The sequence below is a fragment of the Fusarium proliferatum genome, assembly GCF_900067095.1.
Source record: "Fusarium proliferatum ET1 genome assembly, contig: FPRO_scaffold011, whole genome shotgun sequence".
In the NCBI taxonomy this organism is placed as follows: Eukaryota; Fungi; Ascomycota; class Sordariomycetes; order Hypocreales; family Nectriaceae; genus Fusarium; species Fusarium proliferatum.
Genome location: NW_022194800.1, coordinates 813,565 through 831,341, shown reverse-complemented (window position 1 = coordinate 831,341; position 17,777 = coordinate 813,565). Strand labels below are relative to the sequence as shown.

Genomic DNA, 17,777 nt, shown 5'->3' with positions numbered 1-17,777 from the left:
TCCCATAGCTTGTTGTTGTTCCAATCAGTGTCGTCTGATATAGGCGGTTATAGACGTCGCACCCGGCGCGGCATGGGCGCGCCGAGTTGGAGTTTGTTCAAAACTGAGCTCTGCTCGGCGGTTGTCGCCAATGGCTGCTGATTGTTAAGGGTAAATATGTACTAGCGGGAGACGAAGAACGGGTAATGCGATCTAAAGACCAGTTACGGGGGCTTCTTGTTTACTCCGCTGTAGACCCAGAAGCTGGGACCGAAGAGCGAAGGGAGGGAAACGTTTGAGAAGGCGAGTTGAGCCAACTTGAAAACTTGTATGGGATAATGGCGAGACGCCGATACTGGATGATGGCGTAGAGTAAGCGGTTGCTCGAAGGTGCCAACAGTACTGAAGGCAATTGAAATAGAAGCCGGTCAAGGTTCGATAAAGGAAGCTTCGCGATAAAGTACTCGGTTGGTGCAAGTGGATTTCGATCTCAGGAGTTGAGTCAGGCTGGTTTATTTGTAGTAACCAGAATTTGTTTTGGGCCTTGGCAGGGAATAAAGGCAGGGTGACGATGCCAGGGCCTATCGTCTGAGGGAACTAAGGTCAAGGGCCAATTTCGATACTGGCACGGTTAGCCAGACGAGAAATTTTCTCGTTACTGGACAGAACAGAGACCCGGTTAATAGTGCACGGGCAAAACAAGCATGAATGAATAAGAAAACCAAGTAATGTTGGGTACAAAAGGAGGTCTTAGTGTCGAGAGCGACGATGTCAGGGTGAAGTTGGGTTTAAGAGGAGTTTGAGGAACTTAATATACTATAAGTGGGAACCGAAGGGCTAGGAAGAAAAAAATTGTCTTTGGTGGTATCAAGTGTCGGGTACCGAATCGCCGTGTGCTATCACAAGCAAAAAATAGGTCATCCTGGTTGACTCGTTGGTTCTTACAGGCCAGACAAGATGGGGAGAGGCCGCCACTTTTCCTGTCTTGGGACACTTGCTTCTGCAGAATGAGCTTGGCCTGGACCATCGGTGTCCGTGTCCGTGTTAGATATCAGGCTTGTCCTTGGTCAGGCCTAGTTTAGAACCTAGGAACTCCCTGTTGTGCCTGTCCAGCTTTGAGAGCCGATTCGCCACTGTCGGGTGGTGTAGGGTAGGGGCTATCAGGAACATTGATCATCTCAGCTGATTGACCAGCAGAATGACTGATTCCCCAGAGCACCACTGCATTAATCCCGGTAAATAACTGTAAACGTTGTCCTTTCGTAGAGCGCCAGATGAATGCACTCAGAAGATCATATCACAATTTGATCATTAGGATATTACTTACTCACATCTATTCATGGTTACGGCATCTTGATCCTCATTCGCTCAGACATCGAATCTTCTCCAGCCTGCAAAAGCTTGTTTACCGAAAGCGGACTAGTCTATGAGTTTCCTAACAGCCAGGTGTCGAGACCAATTCCGAACTTGACACTATTGGCGATCGCATTCACATCGATCTCAATCCGACGGAACAACATCTCCAGACACAGTACAAACACACGACGAATACTCCCACCCGATCATCATCCATTATGGCTGAACAAGCTCTTGATCAGATCCGAGACGTCGTCGATGGCCAAATTGTACATGATCCCGCCCGTCGATTTACCTGACCAACAGCTGACTGAAGCTCCACTGTAGGACTTTGAAGGACAGAAGCTTGCCGAGCTCCTCGCGACAGTTCTCCTTGTCGTTTCTGGCGTACGTCTTCTTCCTCTCCAACCTATGCCTGATAACTCGCTGGATTGTTTGGCTGATGACTGCAACTAGCTGATCTCCTTCGTTGTCGGCTACTTCCTCCAAGATATCAAGCTCGCGGTCTACCTAGGTCTAGGAGGCACGGCGTTAACCTTCCTCGTCGTGGTGCCGGCCTGGCCCTTCTACAACAAACATCCCGTCAAGTGGCTTCCAGCCGGGTACGCATACGATCTTGCAAGCAAAGGAAATCAATAGATTGTGTGCCGTGCACTAGGCCTCGCTGTGTCATGACCTCTGCAGCTCTCGAGGCTGATTATGACACCGAAATACTACTATTTCCTTGCAGTTGTCTTGTTCTTTTCTTCATAATCCATCAAATTCGGATATCGACCGCATTATCTTTATCGACCGTACTTCTGGAACTCCCAGTCCCTGTTGTCCAAAGGACAAACAGATCGAGCCTTGAGCCATCTCGAAATACAGTGAAAGTGGAACGCATGCTGTGTCTCTGTTAGCCGAATGCCACGAAAAGAAAGGGCGTGTAGCAGTCTCACGTTGCATATTCCCCATGCCACGGTGCACTCTTCGCTTGTCGCAGATGCTTGGTTTGCCTGGCATTCGATGCCTAATAATTTGTGAGCACTTGGTGACATACATCCAATAAGAATCCGAGTAAACGTACATAGATCCATGATGTGGTTTCGGCAGATGGCACAGTTGTCAACAACGATGTCCCATGCCCAAAGAGCGACCGCATTCCACTGTTTGTTTCGGTCAGCATGACTCTGGGGGGCTCAAGACTGGTAAGTCTGTACCTTCTTGACCTCGAATTTCTTCTTTCCCTCGACACTCTTGCTGCCGGAGCCCTCGCCCTTCTTAGCGACGGGCGCATCGCTCATCTCAACGTCGGCCATGTTTCGTACGGTGCGGGTCAACCTGCAAGACCACGCTATGGTTGATTTCGTTGACTGATATCGAGGTACACTGGTTGGCTAGAAGCAGTCAGAATTACCCATTTGCCGGTAATCTTCACGGACGGGAAAAAGGGACATGTAGCGCGCAGATTCGGGTTGAAGGTAAGAGGACGTACGGATTCCCTGCTCGATAGATCAATATCTACAGAGTTGTGAATGCTTGTAATTGTCAGCAATGAGAAGAGAATGAATAGAAGCTTTGGGCATGGGTTGATTTTGTTAACAAATGTACCTTGATGGTGCATTTGGGAGGAAGGCGAGGGGACTTACAGTGAATTTGGTTCCTAGCAAGTGATGATGCGGCTCTGAACGTCTGCTCTAAAGGCTTCGGATGCCACAGAGCTCCTCTAGGTAGGCGGACAGGCAGCTGGAGGAGTTCAAGCCTTAGGTCACCTCACCTAATTCAGGCTGCGTCTGGCGGGACAGTGGCGGGGCGGGGTCGATCACAGACGTCCTATCGCTTATCAGTCGTGATGGGACTTCCGTTCGCTAGAAACGAAACATATGAGTCTTACACACATGATATACTTTTCTTATATTGCTTTAGTTTTGCATTATTTAATTTGAATTCTAAACGTATCTCGAAAGCTCTTAGTTTCTTGGAATACGTGACTCGGATATTAATAAGGTTCTCTTGCTCGAAAGCAACCTAAGGCTGTGAGATGCGACATCTGATCCGCCCGCCGCTTCGGGCGCTGGAGCTAAACGCTGGCCTGACCCACTCTTTGTGCTGGCAATGCCTGGAATCCGCCCGCGTCATTGCTTGGACTGGCCATGCTTTGCGCTTAACCTGACGGGACTGACCTGACTGACTCTTATTAACCCAGACGCTTCCGCCCTTCACTTCTTTTGTTGTTCCCCTCATTACTTGATCTTGAATCACCCACATCACACTTTCTCCTACAGTACAGCCATGGTCAGATTAGTCGACTCTCTCTTCACCAGAATAGTAGTTGCTTTATGCTCAATCGTAACACCTGCCTCGATTTTATATTCTCTTTCATACACCCCACCACCATCTTAATCCGGCTCGATCTTTTGGAGTCCTCTTTGGTCCTGTCGCATAGCCAGATACCAACGAACGCCTCATCAATCAACCAGCCAGCCAGCCAGCTGCACACCAAACAAGTACGGGACATCGCATATTCGACTTGACTGTTGTCTAAGTCTCAGTCTTAGCCTCAGCCGACACTCGTCCTGTCTTTTCCCTCGTGTTTGATCGATTCAACTTGTTGCCACAGACGAAATGAGTGAGACCCCATCTCAGCCTACAACTACTCCAGCCCGCCGTCGTAACGGTCGCGGCAATGGCCGTCCTGCTGCTCAGAAGGCTTATGCCTCCGAGAACGATGTCGCCTCAATTGATCCCGCACGTTACGATCGCGCTCCACGAACTCCTCAGAAGGGAGCTGGCACCGATTCTCCTCATGCGCAGCTGAGCCATACCAATTCGAAACAGCGACCCAGGAATGCAAACAATAGTAACAATAACAACAACAACAACAAACATCGTGGGAAGAATGGTCCTCACTCACCCGAATCTGCTCGGCCTGGTCGTCACACTCCACCGCATCAATCTTCATCTCTGAAGTCGGTCTCTGCCTTTGCCGGAGCCACTTTCCATGCATCTCCTGCGCCATCTGCCCTACCTCTTCCCAGTTTTGTCTCTCGTTCGGTAACCGAGTCGCCTAGCGTAAGCAAGACATCTCGAAACATCCTACAGGAACCCTCGCCGCCTACCGATACTGAAGCGCCAACTCCTTTGCGCCAGAGTGCATCGGATGTCCAGGAATCTCCGCTCGATTTCATGTTTCGCGCCCACCGTCAAGAGAAGGAACGTCAGCGCAGCGAAAGCACTAGCAGCTTCCGCCCTTCAGGCCTCGTCACTGAATCACCCTCTGCCCAGTCTCCCTTTGGGCCTGGTAGTATCCCAAAGCCAGCAACACTCCCCCAGACAGCCCGCAACCCAACACGCTTCCAGTCTGGTGGTATCGACAGTGTTGAGCTGGACGGAACTCCAGGCCGTCCCATGGGGCCGGCATTTTCGACACCCTATCAAGAGCGCATTAAGGCTGCTCGCTCTAACTCTGCTCGATCTCCTGCTGATCTATCCGCCATCCAGCCGAAACCCAACGTTGTACCTGAAGATCCTACTGAGGCCCTAAAGAAATTCCTATTTATCGGAAACGGAACAAATGTCTCTCAATCTGCCCCTAATGGATTTGCACCTGCACCTGCACCTGCACCTGCACCCGCACCCGCTCTCCCTGCTCAACACTACAACTATGTTAGGAGTGGCCCTAGTGTCCCGGCTTCTTGCGATGGCCGCTCAAACAACCTCCAAGCTATGGAAAACGATCTTCGGCGTATTCTCAAGCTGGACTTGAGCACTGGATCGCCAGGAGCGGACCAGCGTTTGTTCTCATAAGACTTGATGTCATGGAGTGATTATTCGTTCGGCGTTTTTCCTGCATCTCTTCTGCATAGCTTTTTAACTGCCATCAATTCCCAGGCGGCATCAACGGAACGTGATATTTGGCGGGACGGTTTTCATTGTCTAGGGGTTAAGGTATAGCGGCATTGTGTCTAAGTTTTGGCGTTATCAGAGAGAGGATTGAAGATATATTGAACGGACGAATGGTCTGACAGCAGATGATGGGATCATAGCTTGACGTATACAGTCGAATCAAACAGAGGCACCTCTGATCTAGAGACAGATTGATCTCGCCGTATCTATGGCGCCTGTATCAAAATGGAACAGCCTTGATCGAATGGGGTTTGGCGAAGGAGAAGAGAGAATTCCCTCCTGTTTCTTTGGAACGTATATCATACGCGAGATTAGACCTAAATACAATGTTGAGCGTTGATTCAACGCATCAATTGATTCTTGATTTGGGAAGAGTGAATGATATATCCTTAGGAATAGATACAATCATCTTTTGTAGGGCCATACCACTTAAAGAACTGAAACAGATCGACGTAGTTGGGTCAAGCTTTCATACAGCATAGGAACCATTTCCTGTCTCTGGTTGTTCCCAGATCCATTGACAGGTACTTTCGCCTGGAACATATCCCCTCCCAACAGCGCCAACATATTAATAGGGACGAACTGAATGCCTTCAAAGTCTGGGGTGCGGCTTGCTTCGGGGTAGCGGTCATTCCAAAGATCCGCTCCTGCCCCGCCATCCCACGCTTGCACGCTTGCCCACACTCATGGAGGAAGGTGCCAGGGCGGGTACGTACTTGCACTAATGGAACACCTCACTCAGGTTCCCTGCTCTCGTGACGAGGAACTCATCGACCTTTGATTTCATAGCTCGATTCGCTACAACTGAATTAGCCTCCTCAGCGTCGTTTCTTTCTGTTCGTGGGTGGTTCTGTTCGCGGTATTTCCTCCCTGTGCACCATCAATCCAACTTGTACTATCAAGGTAAGTGAGCCAAACCAACAAAAGATCGTCCAAAGCATGCAACTTATCTGGGTCATGACTCCATCTCCAAGCCCCTCATTAGCTGTCCTCATAATTACGCTTCCCCATGATATTCAAACCTCACCCTTGTGTGAATGTTTCCAGCCTCTGTTGAAATGTCCTTCTGAGTTCTCAGACTGCTCTCACCATATCTCACCAGCCGCCTCTCAGACATCAAGATATCTCTTGTCACCGATCCCGTACTGACTCTTATCTGTAAAGACCTTGAGTCCTGAGCTCCCAGTTCGCTCTATTGCTTATCTCCAAGCCTCGAGTGTATTTGTCCCCAGCCGAGGTGTCTTGTTGCCTGCGTCTGATTGTCAATGCTTTTCCAGACTGCTACTTCACTCCTCCGTTCAGCTCCACGACGATTAGCCGCAGCTTCACGAATATCCTCTCGCCGTTGGGCCTCATCTGAAACAATGACCAAGCTCGATACTACCTCCAGGCTCACCCGCCTGAGAGGCTTGATGAAGGAGCGCAATGTTCATATTTACAGTGAGATTTCATGATATACGCTTGCTATTCACTGCTGCAGTACTAACAATGGCTTGTAGTTGTCCCTTCTGAGGATAGTCACTCGTCTGAATATATCGCAGATTGTGATGCCAGACGTGCTTATATCTCTGGGTTCACTGGTTCTGCTGGATGTGCTGTTGTTACACTCGAGTCTGCTGCTCTTGCTACTGACGGTCGTTACTTCAACCAGGCCACATCTCAACTCGATAGCAACTGGACACTTCTGAAACAAGGCCTTCAAGACGTTCCTACATGGCAAGACTGGTCTGCTGAGCAGTCTTCTGGTGGAAAGAATGTTGGCGTTGACCCAACACTCATCTCCGGTTCAACGGCCAAGAACCTTGCCGAGAAAATCCGAAAGAATGGCGGAGCTGAGCTTGTACCTGTTGATGGAAACCTTGTCGATCTGGTATGGGGAGATGAGCGTCCCTCTCGTCCCTCGGAACAAGTCATCATCCAGCCTGACGAGCTTGCAGGAGAGTCTGTCCTGAACAAGCTCACCAAGGTCCGCCAGGAGCTGGAAAAGAAGCACTCTCCTGGTTTCTTAGTGTCCATGCTGGATGAGATCGCCTGGCTGTTCAATTTGCGCGGTAACGATATCCCTTACAACCCCGTCTTCTTCGCGTATGCTACTGTTACCCCTGATGCTGCTAAGCTTTACATCGACGGAGCCAAGCTGGACGACAAATGCCGCTCGCACCTCACCTCGAACAAAGTCGACATCAAGCCATACGAAGCTATCTTCGACGATGCCCAGGCACTGCACGCCGCTCATGCTGAAAAGAGCAAGTCAGGCGACAAGGTTCCTACTGGAAACTTCCTCATTTCTAACAAGGGCTCATGGGCACTAAAGCGTGCTCTGGGAGGAGACTCTTCGGTCGATGAAATCAGAAGTCTAATTGGCGATGCCAAAGCCATCAAGACTGAGGCTGAATTGAAGGGTATGAGAGACTGTCATGTGAGAGATGGCGCTGCACTCATCCAGTATTTTGCCTGGCTTGAGGACCAGCTTGTAAACAAGAAAGTTAAACTTGACGAAGTGCAAGCAGCCGACAAGCTTGAAGAGCTTCGAAAAGAAAAGAAGGACTTCGTTGGCCTCTCATTCCCCACCATCTCCTCTACGGGTGCAAAGTAAGTTCGATATAAAGCGACATGAGAGAGATTCATGATACTTGACCATTAAGTGTTGTAAGCTTTCGCTGACGATCAAATGCAGCGCTGCAATCATTCACTACGGCCCTGAGCGTGGCAACTGTGCCACTATCGACCCTGAAGCTATTTACCTTTGTGATTCAGGAGCACAATACCGCGATGGCACCACGGATACCACTCGTACCTTGCACTTTGGAAAGCCCACAGAAGCAGAGAGGGAGGCGTACACTTTAGTTTTGAAAGGTCACATCTCTTTGGATCAAGCCATTTTCCCTAAGGGAACCACAGGCTTTGCACTCGATAGCCTGGCAAGACAACATCTTTGGGTATGTTATTAGCAGCAACTTATGAAGTTTGGCCTCTAACATATACTATAGAAAAACGGATTGGACTACAGACATGGTACCGGACACGGAGTTGGTTCATTCCTGAACGTCCACGAAGGACCCATTGGTATTGGCACTCGTGTCCAGTATGCTGAAGTAGCATTGGCTCCAGGAAATGTGCTGTCAAACGAGCCAGGCTATTACGAAGATGGGAAGTACGGCATCCGCATAGAAAACATGGTCCTCGTCAAGGAGGTTAAAGCCAAGCACTCCTTTGGTGACAAGCCGTTCTTGGGCTTCGAGTACGTAACGCTTGTGCCATACTGCCGGAACCTGATCGACACAACGCTACTCACGTCTGAAGAGAAGGAGTGGCTCAACACTTACAACGCCAAGGTTCTGGAGAAGACGCAAGAATATTTTGAGGGAGACAATGTGACATTGGCCTGGCTCAAGAGGGAGACCCAGCACATCGAGTGAAGTAACGAAACCGGCCTGAGCAATACTATAGACGTACGAAGGTAGCTAGGATAAATGTTACAAGAAACGACGCAGTGAATAATGGCCGTTCCTTGCTCTTGTTCCATACCGAGCTCTTCTTCAGGAGCTTCTCGATACCAAGAGTCCGAGGAATATCCAAACCCCAGCGAGACGCGACCTGAATATGTGAGACGATACTGGGTGAGCCTATTGGTAGAGGGTGACTTACATGGATGGAAAAGGCAATTAATCCAGTGAGAAGTGCAAGGGTGCGGGAAAAGAGGGCTACTACAACACCAATTCCAAATCCTTAAGACAGACTGTAAGCTTAAATTCGCATGACAAAAGGTGAGGATGACCAACCAGCAACACTTCCACTAGAAAGCTGACGAACCGTGTCAGGGGAAATATCCAGAGGACGTCGGCGTGAAGGAGGCCCTGTAGCAAGTGTCGGGGCATCACAACGGATGACGGGTCGAGTTGCAATGAAAGCTCCTACGCAAGTTGCGGGGGCAATGCCTCGGCCCATGGCCCGCAAGGCTACTCGAGAGTTGAAGGCTCTATACATGTTCGTGGAAATACCTCGTTTTGAGAACGATAGAGCCAATTGGTGATATGTAACTGGGAAAGGAAAGTTTTAAGTGTAGGTCGAGAGCTAGAGGGAGCTCGAGTCTGAATTGCTTATTACGTCAGTGACAGTCTAACAGTCATGAGCTCTCAGCCAATGACTGCTCAGCGTGGGGAGAACAAAGAATATCCCAGCTCCCCTGAACATGACACGAAGAGCTGGTGGTACCTCGGTAACAAATTTGAAGATGATAATTGATTGACCGCAAATATTATATTTACAGAAAAGGGCTCCTTTTGCCAGCTTCGGGTATCGAAGCCGATGAGATCCTCAAAGTAGCAGGTAAGAAGAAACCAAAGTAAATCAGCCAACACAGAAGGCCAGCAGGTATATCTCGAAGCGCCCCGACGCCATCCATAATCCCAAAACCAAAGTCTCGTGAGTTCCCGTGCAGATTCTAGACTCTTTTTGATTTGTTTTTCACATTTTGTTTCCGTAATCCCCTTCTCTAACCCAGCCCACCCCAGATACCGCGTATCCTCCTTGCTAGTTGAATATCCTTCTGCATGATTGTAACACGCTTGGCGTGAATTGCGCATAGGTTGGTATCTTCGAACAGATGCACCATGTAAGCTTCAGCAGCTTCTTGTAGTGCCATGATGGCTTGGCTCTGCCAGCGCAAGCCTTCGTCTCGTGGGCGCATTGTCAAAGCGATTTCTCGAACCTGTTGACCTAGTGTTAGTTTCCAACTAAGCGAATCCAAGGCACCGAGGAACTGACAAGGCGCGCAAATGGGAGCTTTCGGAGGAGCAGTTTCGTGCCACTTTGGTAATGTCGAATTTCGCGAAGAGCGACTGTGCCAGGACGGTATCTACGCTTTGCGCGAACGGGAACAGGATCGCCAGCTAATGACATTGTAAGTAAAAAACAGCTACTAGGACAAGTCTGAGTTTCTGGGAATTCATACCTTGAACGTCACTCGGCCGCGATTTGCCCGCGCCGGAAGCTTTAGATTTCCTGGGAGGCATTGAAAGGAGCGTGGAGAAAGGACAAAGAGTGTGTTGTGGGTTTGCGAGAAGAGCTTTACAGCAAAGGAAGTGACATGCGGAAAAGGAGTGAAGCAAAATGTCTTGCACAAAACGCTCGAGTTCGATCAATGCTATTCTCGTTAAAAGGAGTTTGTAGGAGAGAAGCGAGAGTGTTGGTGGTGGAATCGCAAGGTGGGAAGGACCACCGCGAGTATGGGGAGCGTGTGAGCGAGCGCGCCTTCCCCCAGCCCCGCGATTTTATTTAATTGATTTCCAGCCACTCTGTCGCGAAACTGATGCACGGCCACATATCTGCACGGCCACATCTAGCATGAACTGGCCAAGCGAGGTACGTATTCCCGGACGGAATGGTGGGGGTCCTGGACACACCTAAGTTACCTGTACCCGTCAGTCTCTCAACGTGGCTCGTCCTATTCCGTCATCTTTCAGTTCAACAACAAAACTTTACATGCTTGAACTTTTACAGCATCTGACGCCTTGCTCTCAACAAGAGTCGTTGGTGTTGCCTGATACCTAAACTCGATCTCTACTCCTTCCGTTCCTAAAATAAATCCATTACTCGACTACCTTGTTCATATCCGATCATCGCTCACTTAGCTGTTCCCACTCAGCACCACCGAAAGGAAGATATTCCAATCAACATAGCACTGCGCAAAGCTCTCATCGATGGATCAAGTCATGGATGGAGGCCGACTGCCTCTTGAACAATGGTTCTGGGAGATGCCAACATGCACTCGTTGGTGGACAACCGCTACAATTCTGACTAGTGCCCTGGTTCAATGCCAGATGGTCACTCCTTTCCAACTATTCTACAGCTTTCGCGCGGTATTTGTGAAATCACAGGTTCGTAATCTTCCTAACCATTTGTTTTCTTGATTTTATGACAAATGGTTGAAATGCGAACGCTTATGCTGACATTGCATCTCCTACAGTACTGGCGACTATTGACGACGTTTCTCTACTTTGGCCCCTTCTCGCTCGATCTCCTCTTCCATGTCTACTTCCTTCAACGTTATGCGCGCCTGCTAGAGGAGTCATCGGGTCGATCGCCTGCTCATTTCTCGTGGCTACTACTTTATTCAATGGCCTCCTTGATCGCTCTCTCGCCCCTCGTTTCCATGCCATTTCTCGGTCACCCGCTTTCCTCGACGCTGGTCTACATATGGTCCCGACGTAACCCAGAGACTAGACTGAGCTTCCTTGGCTTACTTGTGTTCACCGCCCCTTATTTGCCCTGGGTATTGATGGGTTTCAGCCTTGTACTGCACGGCACTGTTCCCAAGGATGAGATCATGGGTGTCGTTATTGGACATGTTTGGTATTTCTTTTCTGACGTTTACCCTCCTCTGCACAACGGTTCTCGCCCCCTCGACCCTCCTAACTGGTGGAGGCGTCTGTTTGAGGCTCGACCTCGAGTTGATGCGGATGATAGTACAAACGACATCATGGTTGCCGGGGCTCGAGAAGCTGCGCCCCGAGAGCTTTGAAGGGTCAATTGCAGAGAAGGATATCCGTTTCAGCAAGGAACGATAGAGCCATTATGCTCAATATTTGCTATGAATTGGCGTTCAGGATTGGTATGTTTCGGAAGCATGGCACTGGACAGATGTATTGCCGATAGCGTTGATTTACTATGGCGTTGTCAGATTGGAATGAACAATAGCCTTTGAACATTTGGTAAAACTGGTGGTTATTTGTGATATATAAGGTAAAGTAGGTACCTAGGCATCATGATGCTGTCTCATGATATGTTAGTAAATTTGTATCAGTGCAAGGAAGCGCTAAGGTACCTAGTGCCGTTCGTCCACTGTAGTTCGGGTGGACACCAAATAAGACACAAGTCCTGCCTGCACAACCTCTGGGTTGATTTACGAGCTGGTCCATTGAGGGCCCGGCCTTTGAAGGCGTGTGCTTGTGATGTCAGCGCAGCAGGGACCTTTACCTTTTGCGTTTTGGTGTAGCGCTGATGCGCTGACGTCGCTAGCCTTCGCCGGACATTCCATGGTTGACCCCGCCATGGAACCATTGGGACGCTGTAAAATGTAGGTAGGTACATAAACAGCTTGGAGCCCCGGCCATTTCAAAGCTTCAAAAAGAGCTTCCACCTCCTGACACTTTTGATCTTGCAATACCATTCCTACTGTACTTTTCTCTCTCCCGGATAATCTCTATATACGTCGAATCAATTAACAACTATGCGAGCTTACTTCTATGATGGCCTTCCCGTGAGTATAACCTCTTTTTGCTGCACGATCCCACTAACAAAAAATTACAGGGCGACCAGCGCCTCCCTCATAACTCGGGCATGCCCGTCAGTGTTGACGATCTCATGAACATCGGTGTCTACTACTACCACCTCCCTGAGCTCGAGTCGGTCGATAACCTTGCCAAGGAGCGTGGCTACAAGAACCGTGACGAGATCACTGTCTCTCCCCAAGCCATGGGTGACATCTACGAAACCAAGGTCAAGTCCTTCTTCGCCGAGCACTTGCACGAGGACGAGGAGATTCGATACATTCGTGGTGGCCGTGGATACTTTGATGTCCGAAGCAAGGATGACGACTGGGTGCGCGTGTTGCTCGAGAAGGATGACCTTCTTATCCTACCTCCTGGCATTTACCACCGCTTCACTACTGATGAGAGCAACGTAAGTCAACAGAAGTACTCTGCTGCAAACCAAAAAGGCTGACGATCACAGTATGTTCATGCCATGAGACTGTTCAAGGAGGACCCCAAGTGGACGCCTCTGAACCGAGGCCCCGATGTCGACAAGAACGAGCACCGACAGGAATATGTGAAGCAGTTCCTGGGTGAGCCCAACCAGTAAGAGGCCCACGTGGGAGTCAAGCCAGTATTTGATAGTAGTGGAGGGTGCTAAGTACCAGGAGACCGACCGAATTACCAGTCCAACTGAAGAACCGTCAAGCATGAACGGCGCCGCTTGAAGCTGTGATGGAAAAGCATAGGGTTGACGTGATCTGGGAGCTATTTTACGTCATTTTGCATGGTCTGTCTGTTGCAGACCACAAACATACGACTTGTGAGCGGTTTTGTGAGATCTGAACCGAAAACAACTCAGTCGCAAATTGGTGACAGTCTAAGCAAGTCGATTGCCAATCGTTCAGATATGGTATCTTATTACGATCTATTTCTTGAGGGGGTGAGTTAGCGGGAGTTTGGAGAAACCCGGTTCCATATAGCATACGAATATATCATATCTATTCATCCTTGTTCCAAACTGAAGTTTTCACAGAAATGCTTGTGAGCTCCTACAACATTTGCAGTGCATGTCTCTTCTATGTGAGGGTCCCAAACTTTTTACGAGTGAGCGCATCATACGGTCAGCAAAGAATACCGCTCATAGCATTGGCTCCAGCGTATTTCATGGATCGTTGCGGGGCGTGTAAGTGGGAGTATCTTGCAGTAGTAGTTAGAGCATGCAGCAAAGGCGCAGCTCCTTAAGATCTAGTTGTGCCTCGACGAATCAAACCTTGAGCTGTCTTGTTGGGCTCAAGTCTGAGGCATCTAGAATATTCTCAAGATGCCTTGAGCGACCTGGACCAGGCAAGCTTTAATGCTGTGAAAGCGAGCATGAACGGGATATCCGGGGCATAACATGCACAGATTCATTCTCTGAGAGCATAATTTACAATTCAGGATAAAGACTGTTGCTCTTCTCAGATACTTCTGATAATGCTTTATTCTCAGTCAGATTGGAGGCATTGTGATTACCTACTAACTAATGATTAGCACTGATACGTACAGTTTTGGACCCCGCCAGAGCATAACACGAGACCCTGGAGTTTTATGGTTTACAGCTTTCAAAGTAAACCTTCTCTTCAATTCAGCCAAAAACAACAACAACAAACTTGAATAACGGGAATCTGCAGCTCAATTGGGGATACCAAGACTCAACGCACACGATGGACACCAGAACCGAAGTCTCGGATGTTACTGAGGCATCGTCGAGGCCGCGAATAGCGCAGCTTCCTGCGAGCTGTGATCCTCCACAGCCCAACACCCCAGTGAAGCAGTTAGTCTGGGTGGTATGATTCATCTCCTGCACAGCACAACGCTCTTTCATTCGTTCGATATGCTCACCATTGGATGCACATACAGATCTTTGGAGGTACGGGTCAGATGGGGCACTCCCTTGTCAAATGTGCACTTTCACATGGAGATTTGGTAACGTCGGTTGGCCGCGTATTCGAGACAAGTCTTAAAGACATGGAGAATATCCATGAGAACTGTCTCGGCGCCTTGTGCGACGTCCGCGCTCGCGAATCTGTGAATCGTGTCATCGAGCGTACGCTCCAGCGCTTTGGCCGTATCGATATTGTCGTCAATTGTTCTGGCTACGGTGTCATAGGCGCCTGCGAGGACCAGGATGAGCATGACATACGTAACCAGTTCGAGACCAACTTCATGGGCACGCTTCACATCATTCACGCTACGCTGCCGTATTTCCGCAGGCAGAATGCAGGCCGCTATCTCATCTTCAGCTCAACGTCTGGCGCTTTGGGCGTCCCTGGCCTGGGCCCTTACTGCGCGACCAAATATGCGGTGGAGGGCCTAATCGAGGCCATGCTCTATGAGACGGATGCGTTCAACATCAAAGCTACACTCATCGAGCCAGGCCATGTGAGACCCGAAGAACCAGAGATGCAAGATACGTCGCTTCCAACGTCATGGGGTCATTTTCTTGTGAAGCCACCCAGCGAGACATACGGGCATCCAACATCCCCAGCCCTACATGCACGAAGAATTGTTCAGTGGCTCGGTGACAAGTATCGACCCACGAGCGCTATCAAGTGTGCTGAACTCGTATGGCAACTCGGACACTGCTCGTACCCGCCGCTACGATTATTATTGGGAAGCTATGCAATTGAGAGCATTCGCGACCGCATGCGGTCTGTGACAGAAGAGTTGGAGGATTGGAAACACCTCAACTTTCCAGCTGGACCAGACGATGACAGAGAAGCTGGAGAAGAGACAGCAGCAGCAGCAGCAGCCCCTGAAACCAATGAGGCTGCTGCTTCTGCTTCCTGAAAAATGAACATTGTCGTTAGTTATGGGTGCTGTGCTGAGGCACTTCTGAGGCGCAGGCGCAATTGGATTTCTCGTACCGGGTGGAGTGACTATTAAACGCTAATTCTATGATACAGGACAACACAAATTCTTTTACGAGCTTACTACCCATTATTTCTGGACCCTGAAAGGAGATGCCGTGTGATCGAGACGGATCTGGACCGGAAAAAGGCTGAACATTCTACTCTCTTACTTTCTCTTACTCTCCAAGTCACATACCATTCAACACCATAAAGTTTACCCCTGTCCTTCTGGATGACTCAGCAGGAACGCGCCCCAAATCCAAGTCAAGTTCCATTTGCTCCACGTCTCCCTTTGAGCTCCACGTCTCCCTTTGAGCCCCTCGACCCTGTGGCTCGTACCTCGTACTTTCTTTTACAGGGCTCTTTAGTTTAAGGGAGAAAGGACTCCAACGGGGGTTAAAGAGCTGAACACTTTGTCCAACGCGCTGTAATTTCCTTTTCTTACACAATCTGCGACCACGATAGCACCCAACGTTAGAACGAATCGATCAAATAGCGTCTCGTTTCGATTCTCGATAGCGAAACCCGGTACTTCCGCCGCATCCCAGCGCTGATCTCGACGTTTTACTTCCACGATCGTTTCGTTTCGTTTCGTCCGCTGCCATAATGACCGACAAGAAGAACGAGGACTACGTCGTCCAGATGGGCAATGACAACTATGATAAGAATGAGAAGCCTTCTTTCCAGGCGCGATCACCGCCTCCCGCTGCGTATGGATCAAGTCCAGTCAGTGGCCTTGAACAGTTGGAAAAGAGCCCACCCTTGTCTATCTTGGCGTATTGTTTGTCGTCAATCAGTATGACAGTTGTCAACAAGTATGTTGTGTCGGGTAGTTTCTGGAATCTCAACTTCTTCTACTTGACTGTCCAGGCAAGGAAATCTCCATGACGAGGCATTGTACCCGTTTTTGACATTGGACCGTGTAGGCTGTCGTGTGTATTGGCGCAATCACTCTGTGCAAACAACTGGGCTTGATCAAGGTTCTTGCTCCTTTCGACTCTGATCGAGCAAGAAAATGTACGTTATTGAGGCTCAAGTTGTGACCTTCTAATGCTAACACGAAAAAAGGGTTCCCTATCTCTCTTCTCCTCGTCGGCATGATTTACACCAGTACAAAGTCGCTTCAGTTCCTCTCGGTCCCCGTTTATACGATCTTCAAGAACTTGACCATTATTGTCATCGCGTACGGCGAGGTCCTTTGGTTCGGCGGCAGTGTTACACCACTGGCCCTGCTCTCTTTCGGTCTCATGGTGCTGAGCTCGATCGTCGCAGCGTGGGCAGACATCCAGAGTGCCATCAACGGTGACTTTGGTACTGCCGACTCGGCTGCTGCTGTCTCTACACTCAACGCTGGTTATGCCTGGATGGGAATGAACGTTTTCTGCAGTGCTGCCTACGTGCTGGGCATGCGCAAGGTCATCAAGAAGATGAACTTTAAGGACTGGGATAGTAAGTCATGCACTGTCGGTGTGAATGTCTCTGTTGCTAACATTGTGTAGCCATGTACTACAACAACCTCCTCACGATTCCTGTTCTAGTTGTCTGCTCGCTTCTTACAGAGGACTGGTCCGTCTACAATTTCTCTCGCAACTTCCCCGACGATACCCGTAACAAGATCATTATCGGCATGATCTACTCTGGCCTTGCAGCTATCTTTATCTCATACTGCTCTGCTTGGTGCATCCGCGTCACCTCCTCGACAACATATTCTATGGTTGGAGCCCTCAACAAGCTTCCTATTGCAATTAGCGGCCTGGTCTTTTTCTCAGCCCCAGTCACTTTCGGCAGTGTGTCTGCCATCTTCCTCGGCTTCATTAGCGGTCTGGTCTATGCCTGGTCCCGTGTACGACAATCGATGTCCTCGGGAGGATCACTGCCTACGGTGCGGCCTACGATGAGCGCGAGCGCCAAGAGCAACCGCGATGCCAACTCTTAGATGATACGATGCAAGGCGCAACTTTAGAGGTTAGGCTACTGTGCATGGCGTTGATGATGTGGATAAACATGGCTCCTGCGAATCAAGGGATAAAAAGGCCCCGGGTGATTTATAGAACAGAACCCGGGATAGGGTTTTTGGGTGTGTATATTATTGTAATGAGCACGACGGTGACTTGTTTTCTAGTGAGAATAGACGAAGGAGTTTCGGGCAGGGGTTATTATTCGCTGAATGCATTCTTCTTTTGAGTCCGAATCCTATAATTGACTGAGCTCAGTCATGATGGACGCGTTGGTGATTACGCCAGTTGACAGGCAATTTTCCACAACTTGAGTCGCTTAGAGACGATACTGCCCTATACCAAAGCTCTACATAAGCACGCTTCTGCCTCATTGGCACATAATACTTATAAAGTCCGAGGCTCATGATCAGCCTCAAGGTCATGTCCAGTTTTGAAGATCGACACGTGAAGTG

The 17,777-nt window shown here is 49.3% G+C and overlaps 10 protein-coding genes across 10 annotated transcripts; 7 read left to right on the top strand and 3 right to left on the bottom strand.

Annotated features, from left to right (window-relative positions):
* Positions 1–1,553: 1,553 nt before the first annotated feature.
* On the top strand, positions 1,554–1,974 carry FPRO_08465 (uncharacterized protein; the record flags this gene model as incomplete). Its single annotated transcript, XM_031222136.1, has 3 exons — positions 1,554–1,604; positions 1,663–1,722; positions 1,792–1,974. The coding sequence occupies 3 exons, from the start codon at positions 1,554–1,556 to the stop codon at positions 1,972–1,974; spliced, it is 294 nt and encodes a 97-aa protein (XP_031087625.1).
* Positions 1,975–2,120: 146 nt separating this feature from the next.
* On the bottom strand, positions 2,121–2,633 carry FPRO_08464 (putative ring-box protein 1; the record flags this gene model as incomplete). Its single annotated transcript, XM_031222135.1, has 4 exons — positions 2,121–2,219; positions 2,274–2,344; positions 2,402–2,480; positions 2,535–2,633. The coding sequence occupies 4 exons, from the start codon at positions 2,631–2,633 to the stop codon at positions 2,121–2,123; spliced, it is 348 nt and encodes a 115-aa protein (XP_031087624.1).
* Positions 2,634–3,939: 1,306 nt separating this feature from the next.
* FPRO_08463 (uncharacterized protein) lies at positions 3,940–5,121 on the top strand (the record flags this gene model as incomplete). The annotated part of the gene is made up of 1 exon (XM_031222134.1): positions 3,940–5,121. One exon carries the CDS (start codon positions 3,940–3,942, stop codon positions 5,119–5,121), a length of 1,182 nt encoding a protein of 393 aa, XP_031087623.1.
* Positions 5,122–6,584: 1,463 nt separating this feature from the next.
* Positions 6,585–8,639, top strand: FPRO_08462 (putative aminopeptidase P, cytoplasmic; the record flags this gene model as incomplete). The annotated part of the gene is made up of 4 exons (XM_031222133.1): positions 6,585–6,660; positions 6,720–7,812; positions 7,898–8,159; positions 8,211–8,639. 4 exons carry the CDS (start codon positions 6,585–6,587, stop codon positions 8,637–8,639), a joined length of 1,860 nt encoding a protein of 619 aa, XP_031087622.1.
* Positions 8,640–8,664: 25 nt separating this feature from the next.
* On the bottom strand, positions 8,665–9,207 carry FPRO_08461 (uncharacterized protein; the record flags this gene model as incomplete). The annotated part of the gene is made up of 3 exons (XM_031222132.1): positions 8,665–8,817; positions 8,869–8,948; positions 9,003–9,207. 3 exons carry the CDS (start codon positions 9,205–9,207, stop codon positions 8,665–8,667), a joined length of 438 nt encoding a protein of 145 aa, XP_031087621.1.
* A 508-nt stretch (positions 9,208–9,715) lies between these two features.
* On the bottom strand, positions 9,716–10,235 carry FPRO_08460 (putative histone 3; the record flags this gene model as incomplete). The annotated part of the gene is made up of 3 exons (XM_031222131.1): positions 9,716–9,931; positions 9,988–10,112; positions 10,175–10,235. 3 exons carry the CDS (start codon positions 10,233–10,235, stop codon positions 9,716–9,718), a joined length of 402 nt encoding a protein of 133 aa, XP_031087620.1.
* A 699-nt stretch (positions 10,236–10,934) lies between these two features.
* FPRO_08459 (uncharacterized protein) lies at positions 10,935–11,743 on the top strand (the record flags this gene model as incomplete). The annotated part of the gene is made up of 2 exons (XM_031222130.1): positions 10,935–11,099; positions 11,189–11,743. The coding sequence occupies 2 exons, from the start codon at positions 10,935–10,937 to the stop codon at positions 11,741–11,743; spliced, it is 720 nt and encodes a 239-aa protein (XP_031087619.1).
* Positions 11,744–12,451: 708 nt separating this feature from the next.
* Positions 12,452–13,083, top strand: FPRO_08458 (uncharacterized protein; the record flags this gene model as incomplete). The annotated part of the gene is made up of 3 exons (XM_031222129.1): positions 12,452–12,481; positions 12,532–12,903; positions 12,955–13,083. The coding sequence occupies 3 exons, from the start codon at positions 12,452–12,454 to the stop codon at positions 13,081–13,083; spliced, it is 531 nt and encodes a 176-aa protein (XP_031087618.1).
* Positions 13,084–14,179: 1,096 nt separating this feature from the next.
* Positions 14,180–15,305, top strand: FPRO_08457 (related to ketoreductases; the record flags this gene model as incomplete). The annotated part of the gene is made up of 2 exons (XM_031222128.1): positions 14,180–14,302; positions 14,376–15,305. 2 exons carry the CDS (start codon positions 14,180–14,182, stop codon positions 15,303–15,305), a joined length of 1,053 nt encoding a protein of 350 aa, XP_031087617.1.
* Positions 15,306–15,973: 668 nt separating this feature from the next.
* FPRO_08456 (putative Golgi GDP-mannose transporter) lies at positions 15,974–17,303 on the top strand (the record flags this gene model as incomplete). Its single annotated transcript, XM_031222127.1, has 4 exons — positions 15,974–16,231; positions 16,294–16,384; positions 16,436–16,816; positions 16,867–17,303. The coding sequence occupies 4 exons, from the start codon at positions 15,974–15,976 to the stop codon at positions 17,301–17,303; spliced, it is 1,167 nt and encodes a 388-aa protein (XP_031087616.1).
* Positions 17,304–17,777: the final 474 nt, after the last annotated feature.